This window comes from Agelaius tricolor, unplaced genomic scaffold (assembly GCF_023055355.1).
Source record: "Agelaius tricolor isolate 1412-34295 unplaced genomic scaffold, bAgeTri1.0.p SCAF_3, whole genome shotgun sequence".
NCBI classification, from domain to species: domain Eukaryota; kingdom Metazoa; phylum Chordata; class Aves; order Passeriformes; family Icteridae; genus Agelaius; species Agelaius tricolor.
The window spans coordinates 36,794,761-36,810,090 of record NW_027269263.1 but is presented as its reverse complement, the minus strand read 5'-3'; the positions used below and the strand labels follow the sequence as shown (position 1 = coordinate 36,810,090).

Genomic DNA, 15,330 nt, shown 5'->3' with positions numbered 1-15,330 from the left:
AAGCGAGCCTGACCCAGCGCGTTTCCCACCAGCGCGGCTGCACCAGCTCCGAAAGCCGCCGCTGTCTCCCCCCAGCCCCGCACTCAGCGCCCCCCGCCCCGCCGCTTCCTCGCCGCCGGCGAGAGCGCCTCCCACAGGCCACCCGGGCCGTGCCGGGGGCCGCCCGTTCGGCGGTGCCCTCCCTGCTCCCATCCACCGCCCGCCACGGCGCGACTGCCGCCCGGGACCCCCTCTGCGAGCCCGGGGGCGGACGGGGCGATCCTCGGCCCCATCTCTCGCGGGGGCGGCGGGAGTGGCGCCAGCCCCGCGCGACAGCCGCGACCGAGCGGGGGTGGCCGGGAAGGGCCGACGGCGCCGGGCGGCCCCGCCCCGCTCATCCCCCCCGCTCCCCCGCCCTCCCGGCCGCGCTCCCGGCGGGCGGCGCCGCGGGGTGACGGGCGGGTCTCGGCCACAGCCGAGTGCGGCGCGTCAGTTCCGGCGGGGAGCGCGGCGCGGCGCGTGGGTCGGAAGCGCCGCGGCGGCGGCGGCGGGGAGCGGAAAATGGCGACGGCCGCGCAGCTCACGGACGAGGAGCTCTTCTCGGAGCTGAGGCGCTTCGGCTTCTCCCCGGGGCCGGTCACCGAGAGCACCCGGCCCGTCTACCTGAAGAAGCTGAAGAAGCTGCGTGAGGATGAACGGGCCGGGGCCCGCGGCGGCGGCGCCAACAAGACCCGGAACAGCAACAACAATAACACGGGAGCCGGAGCGGCGCCGGGCGGAGGCGGCGGCCCCGGGCGGGCGGCCCCGGGAGCGCGGCTGGCCGGCGCCGAGCACCCCTTCCTCCCCGGGACTGCCGCCGGAGGCGGCCGGGGCCGCGCCGCAGCCCCCGCCGGGGGCGGCAAAGTGCTGCTGGGCTTCAGCTCGGACGAGTCGGACGCGGAGAGCAGCCCCCGGAGCCAGGCCGGCGGCAGGAGGGAGCGCGCTGCGCCCCTCTTCCGCGGCCTCAGGCCCGCCGCCCCCCACGGCGCCTGCGGCGTGAGCAGCAGCTCCCTCCCGGAGGAGGCGGCCCGGCGGAAGCCCAACGCCTGGTGGGGGGCGGCGGCCAGGAGACCGACGGCGACTCAGGGTCTGAGGGAGCTCGGGGACGGCGAGGAGGAGGACGACGACAAAGAGGAGGAGGAAAAGGAGAGCGAGCAGCAGCGGTGGAAGAACCGGACCGTGAACGGGAACCGGCTCCTCTCCTACGGAGGCAGCAGGGACAAGTACTCGGACTCGGAGGAGGAGGAGGCGGCGGGGGCGAGGGCCAAACAGCAGGAGGAGTCTGCAGTTCGCCGGCCCAGACGGAGCCTCAGCAAGTCGCCTGCTCCATTCATAACAAGCAAATGCGCTGCAGCCGGCGCTGGCGTGATGGAGACGGGCCAAGAAAGGGCTGGCGGAGGCTGCAGTGCTGCTGTGCTCGTAACGAATGACAGGGCGGCGGGGGCGGCTGCTGCCGGCAGTCTAGACAGGGGCAGAAATCAGGAGGAGGAGGAGGAGGCGGCGGCGGCGGTGGGGGGAAGAGGAGGAGGAGGATGTGAAAATCTGGACTCTAGTCCTCCCAGCCCCAGATACCGCATTGGCCTATCCAAGAAATCCCCATCAGTATTGCTGTTGCCACCACCGCTCACGGACGTGGACAGCGGCAAAATCACTGACCCTCCAGGCACCATTAGGAAAGCGACCAATAATCATGTTCTCAGCGGTGCTCCTGGTAGCTGTAATGTTGAATCCAGGATCTATTCATCTACTAATAGCCTTCCCCCGGGTGGAACCACCTCCTCCCTTAGACTCAACCACTCCAATCATACGGGTTCAAATCATACCTACCTGAAAAACACCTACAAGAAGAATCTCTCTGAGCCCGAGGAGGAGCTTCTCCAACAGTTCAAAAGAGAGGAGGTATCCACCACTGGAGGCTTCAGTGCACATTACCTGTCCATGTTCCTCTTAACTGCTGCATGCTTGTTCTTTCTGATACTGGGATTCACATACCTGAGAATGAGAGGTTCTGGAGTAGCTGAGGATGTGGGAGCCAACAGTAAGTATTAGGTGAAGGGTAAGAGCAGTTTCTGCAACTGGATGTAACAACTGTTAATACGCCTTTGCGTTCCCAGACCTCCCTTACTGAACAGTTCTGGGTCCCACCTTAGTATAATCTCTCTTTAGAGGATGGTGCACAGAGAAATTGTCTTTCCTTGTGTATGTGCTTTGCAAGCTGGTGTAATAAGCTTGCAAGATATTTGAGGATAAACTTAAATCCCAGCATTCCCTGCTGTAATCTGTTGATACCTTATTTTCTAGCAAGTTTTCTTCCCAAGGCAGTTCTGTGGGTTTTTGTTCAATTTAGCAGGAGTATGGTTAGTAGAGAATTGGCGAGGTAAGACTTTACATAAATCTTGCAGGAGTAAGTGCACAGTTAGATACCTGGGATTCCTGCAGGGCTGAGATTTGACTGTAGTTGTTTGGTAATAAGCAGGTTGTTTTCATTCATGTGTGCTGAGGCTTGAAAAGGATCCTAGGTTGAGATGATGTTGCACACTATGACAGACTTTGTGCAGTGAACGCTTGACGTATTGTGTATTGTTTTCTAATAAATGATTCCTTCTAAATTTAGTTGATAATAACCTTTATACGTGAATTACTGCTGTGCTTTAGTCTGAATTTCAGAGCATTCTTTTTTTTTTTTAATACTGAATTATTTGGGAACTTCTTTAACATGTAACTTGGAATAGATTTAAAACCTACCATTTTTGAAAAATACAAAAATGGAAACATACCACCTGAGGGTGGTGATTCATGCTAATTCAGTTCTTGGCTGTTTTGAAGTGGACAGTGGAGATTCTAACATCAGAAAGAAAAATCATGCCATTGCTGTCCTGAGTTTTCATTGCTTCTGGTAAGAAATTATGCAAAAATCTGGTTTTGGGATGTAAGAGCGTTAGAAAGTTCTTGGCAACTTGCACCTTTCTTGAAATGATTGAGGATGGTGTGTGGGGTGTATGCAAGTGTGTACATTTTTTTATAGAGAGTAGAGGATTTACGTACTCATTTGTGGACATGTATACAGTGCCTTGTAAGGAATGATCTGACTGTTACCTTGAGATCTACTAGATGTCCCAGGGCAGCAGTGTGGGCTGGCTTTTTTTTTTATTCCCTTTCAAATTTTGTTCATTACATTAGGGTAGCAGAATAATTTTAAATTCTGTTTTGTGCTCTTTGGGCGGGGGGGGGTGGCGTGTAAAACATTTGGTGTTGAGGAAGGACAGTAGCAGCAAGGACTTGGGGATTTGCACTGGTTTCATTGCAATAGTCCACATGGCTTTTAAGTCTTGTTCAGTCTTTTTTTTTGAGCTGGCTGTGAACATACACAGGTGGGCTATAATTAGACACAGTATAGTGTGACTGTTAGGAGTGCTCATACTCTGGTTAGCTTCTGGCCATAACTGATAGAGACATGCCTACATTTTGTTATGTATGGATAAGCTGTATTCTTGTACTAGCAGGTATTATATGCTGCTTTTAGTCTTGAAATATGATTTTAACCGGAGAAGATCTGTCAGCCTACTGGGGTAAACTGCCAAATTCAGTGGTTGAGTTAAAACTGGCTTGTCATCCTGTTTGGTAAAAGCTGAGTGTTTCAGCAATGCAGATAGCAATAGTTCTTAAAGTTCAGAGTGGATTTTTTTTTTTTTTTTTTTTTTTTTTTTTTTTTTTTTTTTTTTTGGTATTGAAAAAAAATTTGTTTTGGAATGTGTGAACGTTCCTATAGAGCTTGTGGGATGACTGTGTTGAGTATATTGCTCTTAAAAAGTTAACCCAGCTGGAACTGTTACACAGGAAAAATTGTGCTCTTCTTAGAGGACCTTGCTTAGGATAGGCTGCCTAGTCAGTGCTCTGGTAGCCCAGTGTTGCTTGGTCGTTCAAGTAAACCAGTTCTTGGCCTGTTCTTACTTGCTCTCTTTTCAGTGGAACTCTCGAAAGTGGATTTCCTGAAGAATTCTTCTGGCAATGGCACTTGTATTTCGTCTGTGCTGCTTCCTCACAGCCCCAGGCTTCGCTGCAACATAACAAATGGGAACGGGGAATAGTGTCCTTTGGCAGAAGCAAACAGCAGGTTTTGTGGCTAGCTCCTTTGATAGGAAGAGGAGCAGGCCACTTCTTTTAAGTAATGTGGGAATGAGCAGGGACTTAGCTTGCCCATATGTTTAGCACGTGCTTACTAAATTCCTCTTAAATTAGCATATGGAACAAAAATACGGTGGGTCTGTAGAACGGGCAAGAACAGACAAGACAGGCTAATAAAGACTGATGTTTACTGAAAAGGGGGAGAACCCTGTCTTCTATTATATGCTTCCTAAGCTTAAACATCATCCAAGTGAATCCTTTGACTCTCATGTTTAATGGGTGTATTGTCTGGCTTTTTTAATAGAAGCAGAAATGATTCATACTTTTTAATTAAAAATAATAGTATATCTCAAAAAGAGCCTTATCATTTAGGCAATTGGATATTGAGATTTTTCTGTCTTTTAGGTGGTTGTAGGTTAGATTCTGTTGGGTGAGAGTGATTTGATAGTTGAAAAAAATCAGCTATTTTAAACTCCAGTCCATGTCATAAAAACTTTTAGGGTTCAGCAGAGTTGCAATATATGCATCCAATTATCATGCATACTATGATAAAGCAATAAAGACAGTTATTTGTATATTTGGTGACTTCTTATTTTAAATTTGCAGGGAATGATGCACAGTGAGCTTAATGTTGGTTTTCTTAACAGTTAAGTGCCTAGAATTAAATGCAATCAAGTAAGGCGATAGTATGTTTGTGACGTTGAGAAATACTTATCACAAAGTACACTCAATATCAACACTTAAATATTTGTCAATCTAAGAACAGAGGAGGTGTGTCTGATGAGAGGGAGGCTTAAAACCAGGTGTTGGAGTTGAATTTAGGCCAGGTAGAGTAATAAAAATGGGAAGGGGTGAGCAGAGTATTTCACAAGAGACTTGTCACTTACACTTACATTTTACAAGAGGCTTGTGCATAGTGTTCAAATGATTTCTTATGCAGTGCTCTGAAATAGCTATGAAGTGCTTTAGTTTTTTCACATGTAGCATAAAAAAATCAGAACTGGGCTAATCCTTCTGTATCTGAGCTATAAACATCACTTGAATTAAGGTTTTTATGCATTTTGCTGTCTAAAATATAGATAGGGTTTTTCTTAAACCTGCTGAAATGAACTGCTCTTCAAGCTCACCTAAAAGACCCAACTAATGCTAGTGCCTGTTATGCTTGCTATCTCTGACAGTGCTACATTTGAAAAAGATCAGTTTGGGCTTGGTGCTGGTAACCTCGTTCATTTTGCTCTGGCTGTAAAGCATGTTTTGTTTGCACCTGCCTTCAAAATACCATGGGATTATATCAACTTCTTGCCAAGCCAGCATAATATTTTGTCAGGAAAATGGTACGCTTTAGTCTACTTCCTAGGTTCTTCAAAGCCTGAAGAGGTGTGTGTGTATCTCTTCCAACTCCCGTGGTTTTGTGATGTTACTCTGAGCATCTTTAGTGGCTGTTTCTGGAAGTTAATTCTGAAGTTATTTTTAATGAGAAGTTGGTAACAGTATCAGATATGTTGATGTTGCTTTCAGATCTGGTTCACTTCCTTGCTGAAAGATGTGGGTGCTAGTACAGATACTGTTGAAGTCTGTAATCTGAAATAGGATGTATGTAGGTTACTTCTACCATTTCTGCTCCAGTACTTTGTCTGGGAAGCAGTTGATGTGATAAAAGAAAAAAACAGAACAGAACAAAACCATCACAACAAAAAATGAATCTTGGATGTTTCAGGTAGGTCTTGTTTAAAGTCTTTTTTTCTTATAAGAAGCCTTTTAAAGTGGCCTTTGTTGCTAGCAATTTTGGTCTTTCTATGATACTTGTTACAAAACAACTGCTAGGAGGTTAATCCTTACTATATTTACTACAATTTGTGTTTTTGAAATGTTAATTCAGGGAGACTTAGCAGTTGTGCATATTCCAAGTGTAAGCTTAAGCAAATCACAATTCTAAGGGTTTTATTCAATTCCATTGATGTTCCTTTGTTCTTGACGGTCTAAATCTCTCAGGTGTTAAAACTTCCATGGAATTTTATGCAGGGAATTTAATTGCTAAGAAGTTAGACTTGCTGTATAAAAGACAAGATGATGACTGTTAAGCTCACAGGCCTGCAAATTACTGTTGAAGTGCTGTGGTATTTCACGGATAACTGTTATAAATTTACTTGCCTTCTAAGATCACCTTCTCAGAAGAGTCTATTCTTTACAGTGTTGGCTTTAATAGAAGAAAATTGTGGATAGGAAGTATTTATGGAAGAGGATATAATAAAGGGAGGGAGAAAAATTAAAAGATTTGTAACATTTCTGTGTTGTGTGCCTATTAATGCTGCCTGTGCTTTGCAAGGGATACCCTGACTTGTATTTGACAATGTAACAACTTCCATTGAAATATTAGCATGTTGCTGTTTCACTTTCTGTATATTGCTTTAAATCCTAGTTAGCAAGTATTTCTCAACTAGGTGATATAAAAGAAAATCCTGGCGTTTTTCTTAAAGACTAATCTCTGTTGTAGCAATCTCAGTTCTATGGTTTGATGAGTTTTGGATCAAGATCAGTAGATCAAACAAGAAGAATCCCTAGGCTGTCTTCATAAGGTAAAGCCAGGCAGCATAGTTAGATTTCCTTAGGATTCTTGACAATTCTAAACTCTCATCTTCCTTATGGTATGTCAGAAATTATTCTTTAAAATGAGGAATAATTTGACCTTTTATCTAGGAAAGTTGAATAATTATTATGTAGTGACTTTCATCTAGGAAAGTCTAAGTAATTGCTATGTAGTACAAAATAGCTCAGCTGACAGCTTCAAGTCCTTCCTAAAGGATTATAAACAGTCTATTTACCTTTGTAATAGTTATGGAGTATAAAGAATAAATAAGAAAATTGTTCAGCAGTGTTTGAAACAAAACTAATGGAAATTCAGAATTCCTGTTTTTAGGGAGATAGTGGTAGTCGATACTTCGTTCAGAATATTTATGAACTACTTTGCATTCATGTGCTTAAGTGTGCCGCTGTTAGCAGATGTGCACAAAACATTCCTTATGCCATTACTGTAGATTCTTATTATGACATTTTTTTGAAGTTACTGTTGGAAGCCATGAGTTTTTTTCGAAGTAAGTAATGGAAAATCTGAACTAGAATCACTTGCCTGGGGACCAGGGATGCAGAAAAGCTCTGACAGGAGTCAACCTGTTTTCATTAGATATCAAAAAGTAATCAAAAGTTTGCACTGCATTCTACAGTGCATAGTTTTCTCAAAAGCAAATTTCATTTCTAATGTGAGAAAGGTGATCCAGAATCTGAAAGCAGATCTGGTTGCAACTTTTACATTTTAAAAAGCACTAGAGACTAGAAAGGTGTGGGAAAGCAAAAAGCAGACTTGTTTCATTTTTTAAGAACCTCAGTCAACTCTAATACTGTTCAAGTGCAATACAGATATTTGTGCTTAGGACAGATGCATAGAGTGATAATGGATGCAGTGCAGTATTTTGAAGAAGAGCCCATGATACACAAGGACTTGAATTTTGCATTGTAGGAGCCCTACTTAGCACTGTTTCATAGTCTATAGTTATCCCAGTACGGGAGGAGAATCAGGCCTACAGTCCTCCTATGTCTGAGATGCAATTGTGTTTCTAAATATCATTTACATTTAAATCCTTTTGAGATCTGTGTTTCATCTGAGAGTAGTAGGTTTCAAACTTTAGCTTGACTGCTTACCCAGCTAAGCTGGCAGGAGTTGTAGAGTTGTACCCAACTGATCCCTGTCATGCTTCTGGACTTGTGCTTCAGTAACAGTATGAACATTTGAACAGGGCAGGACTGCTGCTTGAGAAAGTTGCTTCACTAAAAAGCTTAGGCAAGTAAATTAAGCCAGTAAAGTGTTTTTTTGTTGATGTAAGTGCTATTTGAATGTTGTTGAGAATCACGGAGTGTTGTAATCATGAGGCATATATTCCTTTTGCCTATATAGTTCTTGTGAATGTATTCTCTGCTAAAATTAGTTGTCTGTTGCGATTTGTGTTAGGTTGAGGGTGATAAGTTTACTGGTCAGTGACTGTGAAATCAAAAAGAAAAGTTTTTTTAAAGGAGAATCTCTTCATTAGTACTTTGTCTTGTCTGCCCTTGGCTCCTTGTATTTTTCCTGGTAGATACAGATTTGTGGAAGAAGGTAGCAGTGCCTTTGCTGTGATTATAATAGATAAGAACATGGTGTAGCTCAGGTCTTGATCAAAAGTAGCCTTTGTCGCTTCTGCCCACTGAGTCATTCTGATACAGAAAAACTTGTCGAAAGGGGCAGTGGTACTGATGGGAAGAAGCATACTGATCTGTGCAGGGATAGATTGAAGAACCACTGCACATCTTAAAGCTGAGCTCATGTAGGTTCCTTCTGTGTTAGAAGGCTTGCTAGAGTTTATAATGTTCAATGTGGAGTCCTACTGTGCTGTACCTCCCACAGTGTTATTTAGTGCTGTTTTTCTGTTCTGCTTATCTGTAGGCATGAGAAGTACTTATGCTTTTACACCTGCTTATGTAAAAGCAGGTGTGGATAAAAGAGTAAGGCACTATGGGAAATCGGGAATCTGGGCTGTGCTAAAGGATATGTTCATGTTTGGGTACTTGGTCTTTTGCATATAATAATAAATACATGTTCATTTTGATATAAACTCAAAGTAACTAAAAAGGGAGCGTTGAGAACATCTAAGAAGCTATACTGCTGTACTGTTTGTACAGTGACCTTTGAATCAGGAGCAGAAGTACCAATCTTTTGATTACTCCTTAGAGCTCATTCATTCAGAATGGGCAGGTAGATATGCACAATTCGATTTGGTGATCCTGGGTGTATTATGATCAATGCCTGTTAAGTTTTGCTTCCATCTGAGGTGGTACTCCCTGCAGAAACACTGTAGGCTATATAGTTTCAGTTGTTCACATTGAGCATGGATGTGTCGGCATACTTGGGAATTGTGCAGTGTGGTGGCTTTTTATTTATAACTTTAAACACTTTATTTCTTCTGACATTCAGCTAGAGAACCTGCCTATTGAACTAACAACAGAAATGTGCAGATTGAGTACAAATGGCCATGAAGTGTAGGGGAAAGGAAAAACATGAGAAGTTAAATCCACTTGTTTTATTCTGCTGTGTAGGATGCGTGGTATTAAAGTGATGCCTTTTGAGGGGGAGCAGACTGGAGGGAAATGACATGAAAGTAGCAGCCCTGGGAAGGAGCTCTCCTGGTAATTGAGGACCTAAGGCCAAATAGGGTCTGCCTATTCTTTCTGTAAGGGAATGAGTTAGCATGTGATATCCTTTGTCATTCAGAAGATGGGAATGTACCAAGCTGCTTACACAAGCCTTGGGATCAGACTAACTATATGGCCAGCTCCCTTAGGCACAAGATACGTGGTTTGAGGAAAGAATTAGGATCTTATTTTGTAAACTTTTTTTTTCAGAGTTCAAGCACTGAGTTTTATGCCACTGTGTAGTGACCTACATACTACAGAGTTCTCATGTGCCAAAGGTGTGGTACGGTTTTATTGCCCCTAGTGTTTGAGATGTTGGTAAGACTCACTTGTACTTCCTCTCTTCTTTTTTTCCTGTTTTTCTATGGCAGGTGAGTTTCTTGCCAAGAAATGTTTTGGTTTTTCTTGTTTTTTTCCTCCTCTCTAGATCCACCAGGGTCAGAAGTGTGCACAGTACTGCTAGAAGATTCATCACCTTAATCCACAAGCTGATGATGTAACCTTTTAACTAATAGGCATAACCTATTTCATTAATAAACAGTGATCATAATGTTAGTTCAAGTTCAGTCTTAGTTCAAGCAGACTCTTCATCTGAGTAAAGGATAATGGTGTGTTAGTCCAGTTGTTCCCTTTGGATAATTTTTATTTGAACCAGGTAGATTAATCAAACAAATCATCAAACAAAAGCAGTTGCTATGGTAGACAATGTGGAAGGTTTAGCCAGCTCTTCAGGCTTAGTCTGGTGGAGTAAAAATGGAAGTAACTAAATATTCCCTGGTGTTATGCATGTCCAGTCAAGTGTTATGTTGTGTATTAACTGCTGAGCTCATTCTGATTTTGAGCCCTTCTAACTTATACAGTATGTGGTGAGCAGTTTTCCTTCTTCTCTTAACTAGTATGGATACTTGCGGTGAACTGTCTGCTGCTTCCTCCGTGAACGCTCATCTTTGTCATGCCAAGAGACCTGCTAGCAACTCCCTCTGTATGTCCTGCATGGGGCACCTATTTTCAGTGTTCTGCTGTTGTGTTCAGGCTTTGTAAATGTATTGTTCAGCAGTTCTGCTGCTCTTAGTGCAGCAAGCACTGATAAAACAATGTGTGCTGAATGATTTAAAGAACAGAGGCGCAACAGAAACCCCATTTTTAAAAATGAGAAATTCCTGTGATCAGTATCTTGACTTTGCTCCTGATCAAAATGTTACCTTTGGATGTTGTAAACTGTTCATACTCTTATTAGTACTTTGTAACTGAAGTCTGTCTGGAAGAAGAGGTTATAACTGTGATTTTATTTTGGAAACTCTTCAAGACAGAAATCCTTACTACTTGTATGAAATCACAGGATATTTGTATCAAGACTGGGCCCCTTGGCAGAGTGACAGTAGATTCAATATTTAATTGCAGCTTCCCATTGATTCTTAAACCTTCTGTGTTTCAATAACACTTGCTTTATTAGTTTGCTTTCCACTTTGAACTTTGGAGTTTGAGGAAAGCCAAATGCTTCCTAGTTTAACATAAAACATGTTGTGTTGCTATGCTTTCAAGATGGAGTTTCCCCTTTTTTCTAAATTTGAGTTCATTTGTTGAAGTGGTGGGTATTTTTTTAACCTTATAAAATGTAGGGAGCTAAAATTATTTGGGAGAGGTGCAGAAGAATGCAGAAGAGCTATTTCAGAAGCCTGTTCTGATTCTCTCTCCATAGTAAAATGCTGGTATGTGTCTGAAGTCCAACATTTCTCCTGGTGATGTTTTGCAACTGCTTAAAAGAGCAGTCTTAATGTGGTGGGTTTTTTATTTCCTATGTATGGACACCAGCCTGTGGTGAATACCGTGTGTATGTGATTTTAATCTAATTTTTACAATGCACGGCAAGTGCACTTTTGGGCCATTTTCCCTAATAGAACAGAGACAACTGTTTCTTCTATTTGTAATATAATGCAAAAGAGCATGTGTGTAAATACTGTTACTAAAAAATATTTCCTTAAATATTCTTAAGAACTGACAGCTTTTATAATTTTTAGGTTTTTTGATCACTAATACGAGTACTACAATGAAACTAATGTTATTATTTAGTGAAACTGAATAATCTGATGAGAAACACTTGTGTCTCTTCTTAATTATGAATTAAATTGACATGATTTGCAAGGCACCTTTCAACATTAAGGTCTCTTCTAACCAGCATTTAAGTAGCAGGAGTAGATTTGAACCTTTCTAGAAAGGGTGATACAGCTAAACAAAGGAGATGGTTATTTTGTTGTAATTTTTTGGGCTTTTTATTTTTTTGTTTAAGTAGTGAAAACTCCAAAGAGAAATTCTGGTAGGTCATATCATTTTACCTAAAATAATGAAGACTCTTATTTTCAGAGCTGATAGAAAATATGTCTGAAGCATGTATCACAAATATGATTTTTAATTCTTTTGGAAGGGGGCTTTGTTGGTAGAAGGGAACAACATGAAAGTGTTGGTTATGTTGTCAATCGTTACATCACTTACTCAGAAATAGAATGAATTAAAATTATATTGGCTGGAAAAATGATCAATAAAAGAGCTTTAAACTGAGCCAGTTGAAAAAGTGACTAGATGTTAAGGAAAGGTTCAGCCATTTGTAGAGCTCACTAATCCTTGGGGCACATTATGCTGCTCTTCAAAATTGACACAGCCAAGGAGTATTCAAACTGTAATGGGGTACTCGTAGAAATACAAAAACCATTTCCAAAGCGCACAAAGATGATCCATATAGAAGGAATTGCTGTATGATTTGATGTCTTAATGTCAAAGCAGAGAGATTTAGCCTACTGGTTCGAAATGGTTTCTACCTGAGTTAGAGAAATATGGAGCTGGAAGGTAATGCAAAACTGCTTGTCTGTTTTGAGCATTGAATAATTGCAGACAGGAAAATAAAGACAGGATTATTTTATTTAAGAAGTTTGAAATATGGAGCTCTGGAATAACATTTCAAGCAATAACTTGTTTGTTTGGTATTTTTCTGGCATTTTAAGGTTTAGGAGTTCAGAGAAACAATGTTTTAGAATTATTCTTGACATGTACATGGTATGTCACTGGGTGAAGTCAGACCTTGATCCTAGAGTTAGAAAAAGTTACAGGTCTGTTAGCTTACATTGAAAATTCTTGAGTTGTAAAATTATTGAAAATTTGTTTCAAGATCATGTTTTCTGATAGCAGTGCTTCTACTATTGTTTCTTACTCTGGTAGCAGTACATTATCCAGCTGATGTATTTGTTTTAATAGGAGAAAAAATCTGATGGAAAGCATTAGGTTATCCTCTTACAGAACACATCTTTGTAAGACAGATATTGGAAATGTTACTACTTCTCTTTTGGGTTTAGTCTGCTTGTGGCTTGGTGGATGAGGAGGAGAAAAGTATTTTACAGGGAGAAACATTCTTGTTTCTGCAGAAGCTGCTCCCTTGGAGGTATATGTCGTAGTGCACAGTCCCTGAATCCTCTGGGTGAATGGTATTTGATGCTTTGTGGCATCACACTGAGAAACGAGCTGCTTACTGGTTAATTGGGATCATTCTTGTTTCTGCTGCTGCAGCTTTACAGCTCCTTAAAGTTGCATTGGAATTTTGCTTTTTCATCTCTAAAATCACATTTTCTGTACATGCAGAAATAGATTGTGGCATTACAGTGGTTCTGTTAAAAATGTCACCTTAAAATGTTAGGAGGAACATAGAGCTGCAGAAAGGTTCAGAGGTGGCTTTTATAGCAAGGAGGAAGAGGACTCTCAAATGTGTAAGAGTGATGAATGAAGCGAAGGCATGAATGTTACGAAAGGGCTGAATAGTATTTATTACTCTCACCTCTGGCACAAGGATACATGTTTTAACTTTGAAACATGAGTAGATGGTAAGTTGTTCTTTGAACTCCATTAGAATGGGAGCTTGATAGACTATTTTCCAGGGGGCCAACTGTTGCATGGTAGAGGTCTCAAACCCGTTTTGAGGAGGAGCCTTGGGAAATATATGTTCAGATAAAAAATATTATATTAATAATTAATTCTTAATTTAATGTTTAGTTTTGTAGAATAAGAATTTATCACTCTTACAAATATAGTTGCATATTCTAGGAACTGTCAAGAAAGCTTTTGAACCAAGAATGCTGGTGTAATATATTCAAATACCTTAGGCATGTTGGAGTATGTGAGAACTTTGCATCTGTGACTGAAGCATGTGGGAGGATTTGGTAAGAGGTTAGGTTCTGGACAAAAGAAAGAAGGGTGTATTCAGAAGAGGAATTACTGAAGAAGTTAAGGAGTGGCCTTATTAACTCAAGTGAATTGAGGTTATGTGGTAAATAAATGCAGATTGATTAACAGTTGTAATTGCATATGCAGCTGATAAATTGCTGCAGTTGCATTTTGCTTACTTGCCTCATACAGCACCAGTCATGCTAAACGAAATAGCATCATATATACAATGTACTTCAGTTTTTGGTTAACAATAATAATCACTAACTTCAAAGGGATTTCATGGAAATCCTATAGTGTGAGTTAAAATAAGGAGTTTTAAGGTTTGCTGCATTTTTGTGATAGGTATTTTTGAAGAGGTGATTGGTATTCTTGGTCATTGTAACCACTATGTATTTGTGAAGGAGAGGCAAACATTGACATCTCATCTGGCTTGCTTAACAAATTCAAGGTGTAATTTATGTAAATATGAAGTTGCCCAAATGTGAGATAGACTTTCCCAGCATCACAATCCCAGTAAAATCAAACCACCACCATAGCCTCTACTTAATTTTTGGACTGCCCTAGCATATCTAGAATTTCAGGTGACAGTTTTCAGTTTGCGTTTTTGCAGGCACGGAAATGTTGCATATGTGTTTGTTTTGTGACTTTCATCAGTGCTAAAGTATGTTAGTCAGGTGTACTGAAATCTACACCCTCTTGTAACTTGTGTTTGTACCCACCTTCCAATCTAAAACCACTACTCAATCAAGATTTCATGTGTGCTGAATAGCATCGACCCTGGAGTCTGTAATTATCCTTGTCTGGATAACTAACAATCAAACTAGGTGTTTAATTCTATTTTAGGCTGTTTACATTAAATGTTTAGTGTGCTGCGAGTGTTTGAGTTAATTAATGAAATACATACAACTTTAAAATTTGTAGCTTGATAATCCAGTAAGCAATGGCTGTGAATTTGGACTTACAGAATGAAATCATGAAATGCTGTAGGGCTTGGTATGCAAGAGTCTTCAGCATCTGCTTGTATCAGCTTTAATTAATCTTATCTCTGAACACAGTATTTGGATGTCTGTGAAAACCAGTCCCTGTGTTTGGGTGGTTTTGGTTTGGTTTAGTTTTTTTTCCATTTGCTGTATCAGAAGAAGCCAAAGGACTTATTGGGTTGGTCACATGCTTAATTTTTTTCTGAGCTGAGGCACATGGACAAACTTGTTTGCAAAGTTGCAGAGAGTCAAGCCTTCTTCATATAGGAAGTGTTTTCATTGTGCCTCTGTTTTATACGTCATTTGTTGGTTGTCACTGTAGGAATGTGGATCTTAACCATTGCTACGTGTAGGAGCAGAGAAAGGGTAATGGTTTCTATTTCAAACTTCTTTCAAAACTAAGGTGAAACAGATCAACATTTGTCTGCTGACAAGAGTGCTACTGAAGTTCATGCAGATAATAAAAATCACATTCTTTTACAAATAATAAGGTTTTTTTCTTAGAAAAATATTTTTTTGTTTCTTATCCATATTCACTTACACTTGACTAAGGTTGGGAACCCTGTTTTATAAGTTGGTCCTTAGTTTCTTTTGTATCCTCCATTTCTCCTAAATGAGAAATCTAGCCATGAATTTGATCTAATATGTCAACCTTTATATTTCTCTTATATTTCCTGTTTGTAACTAAATTATAAATATAACTCTGACCAGTTTGAGCATGGTTGTGGATCAGCAGTCAAGATGTTGTCAATCAATCTACTCTTGGATGGGCAACTCT

The 15,330-nt window shown here is 41.3% G+C and overlaps 1 protein-coding gene across 1 annotated transcript in view; it reads left to right on the top strand.

Moving 5' to 3' along the window:
• The first annotated feature begins 419 nt into the window (after positions 1-419).
• Positions 420-15,330, top strand: part of LEMD3 (LEM domain containing 3) — a 42,156-nt gene continuing 27,245 nt past the window's right edge. Inside the window, exon 1 of the mRNA XM_071423496.1 lies at positions 420-2,056. Within this exon, the coding sequence (XP_071279597.1) occupies positions 541-2,056 (1,516 nt within the window). The 5' untranslated portion in view covers positions 420-540. The remainder of the gene's footprint in view (positions 2,057-15,330) is intronic.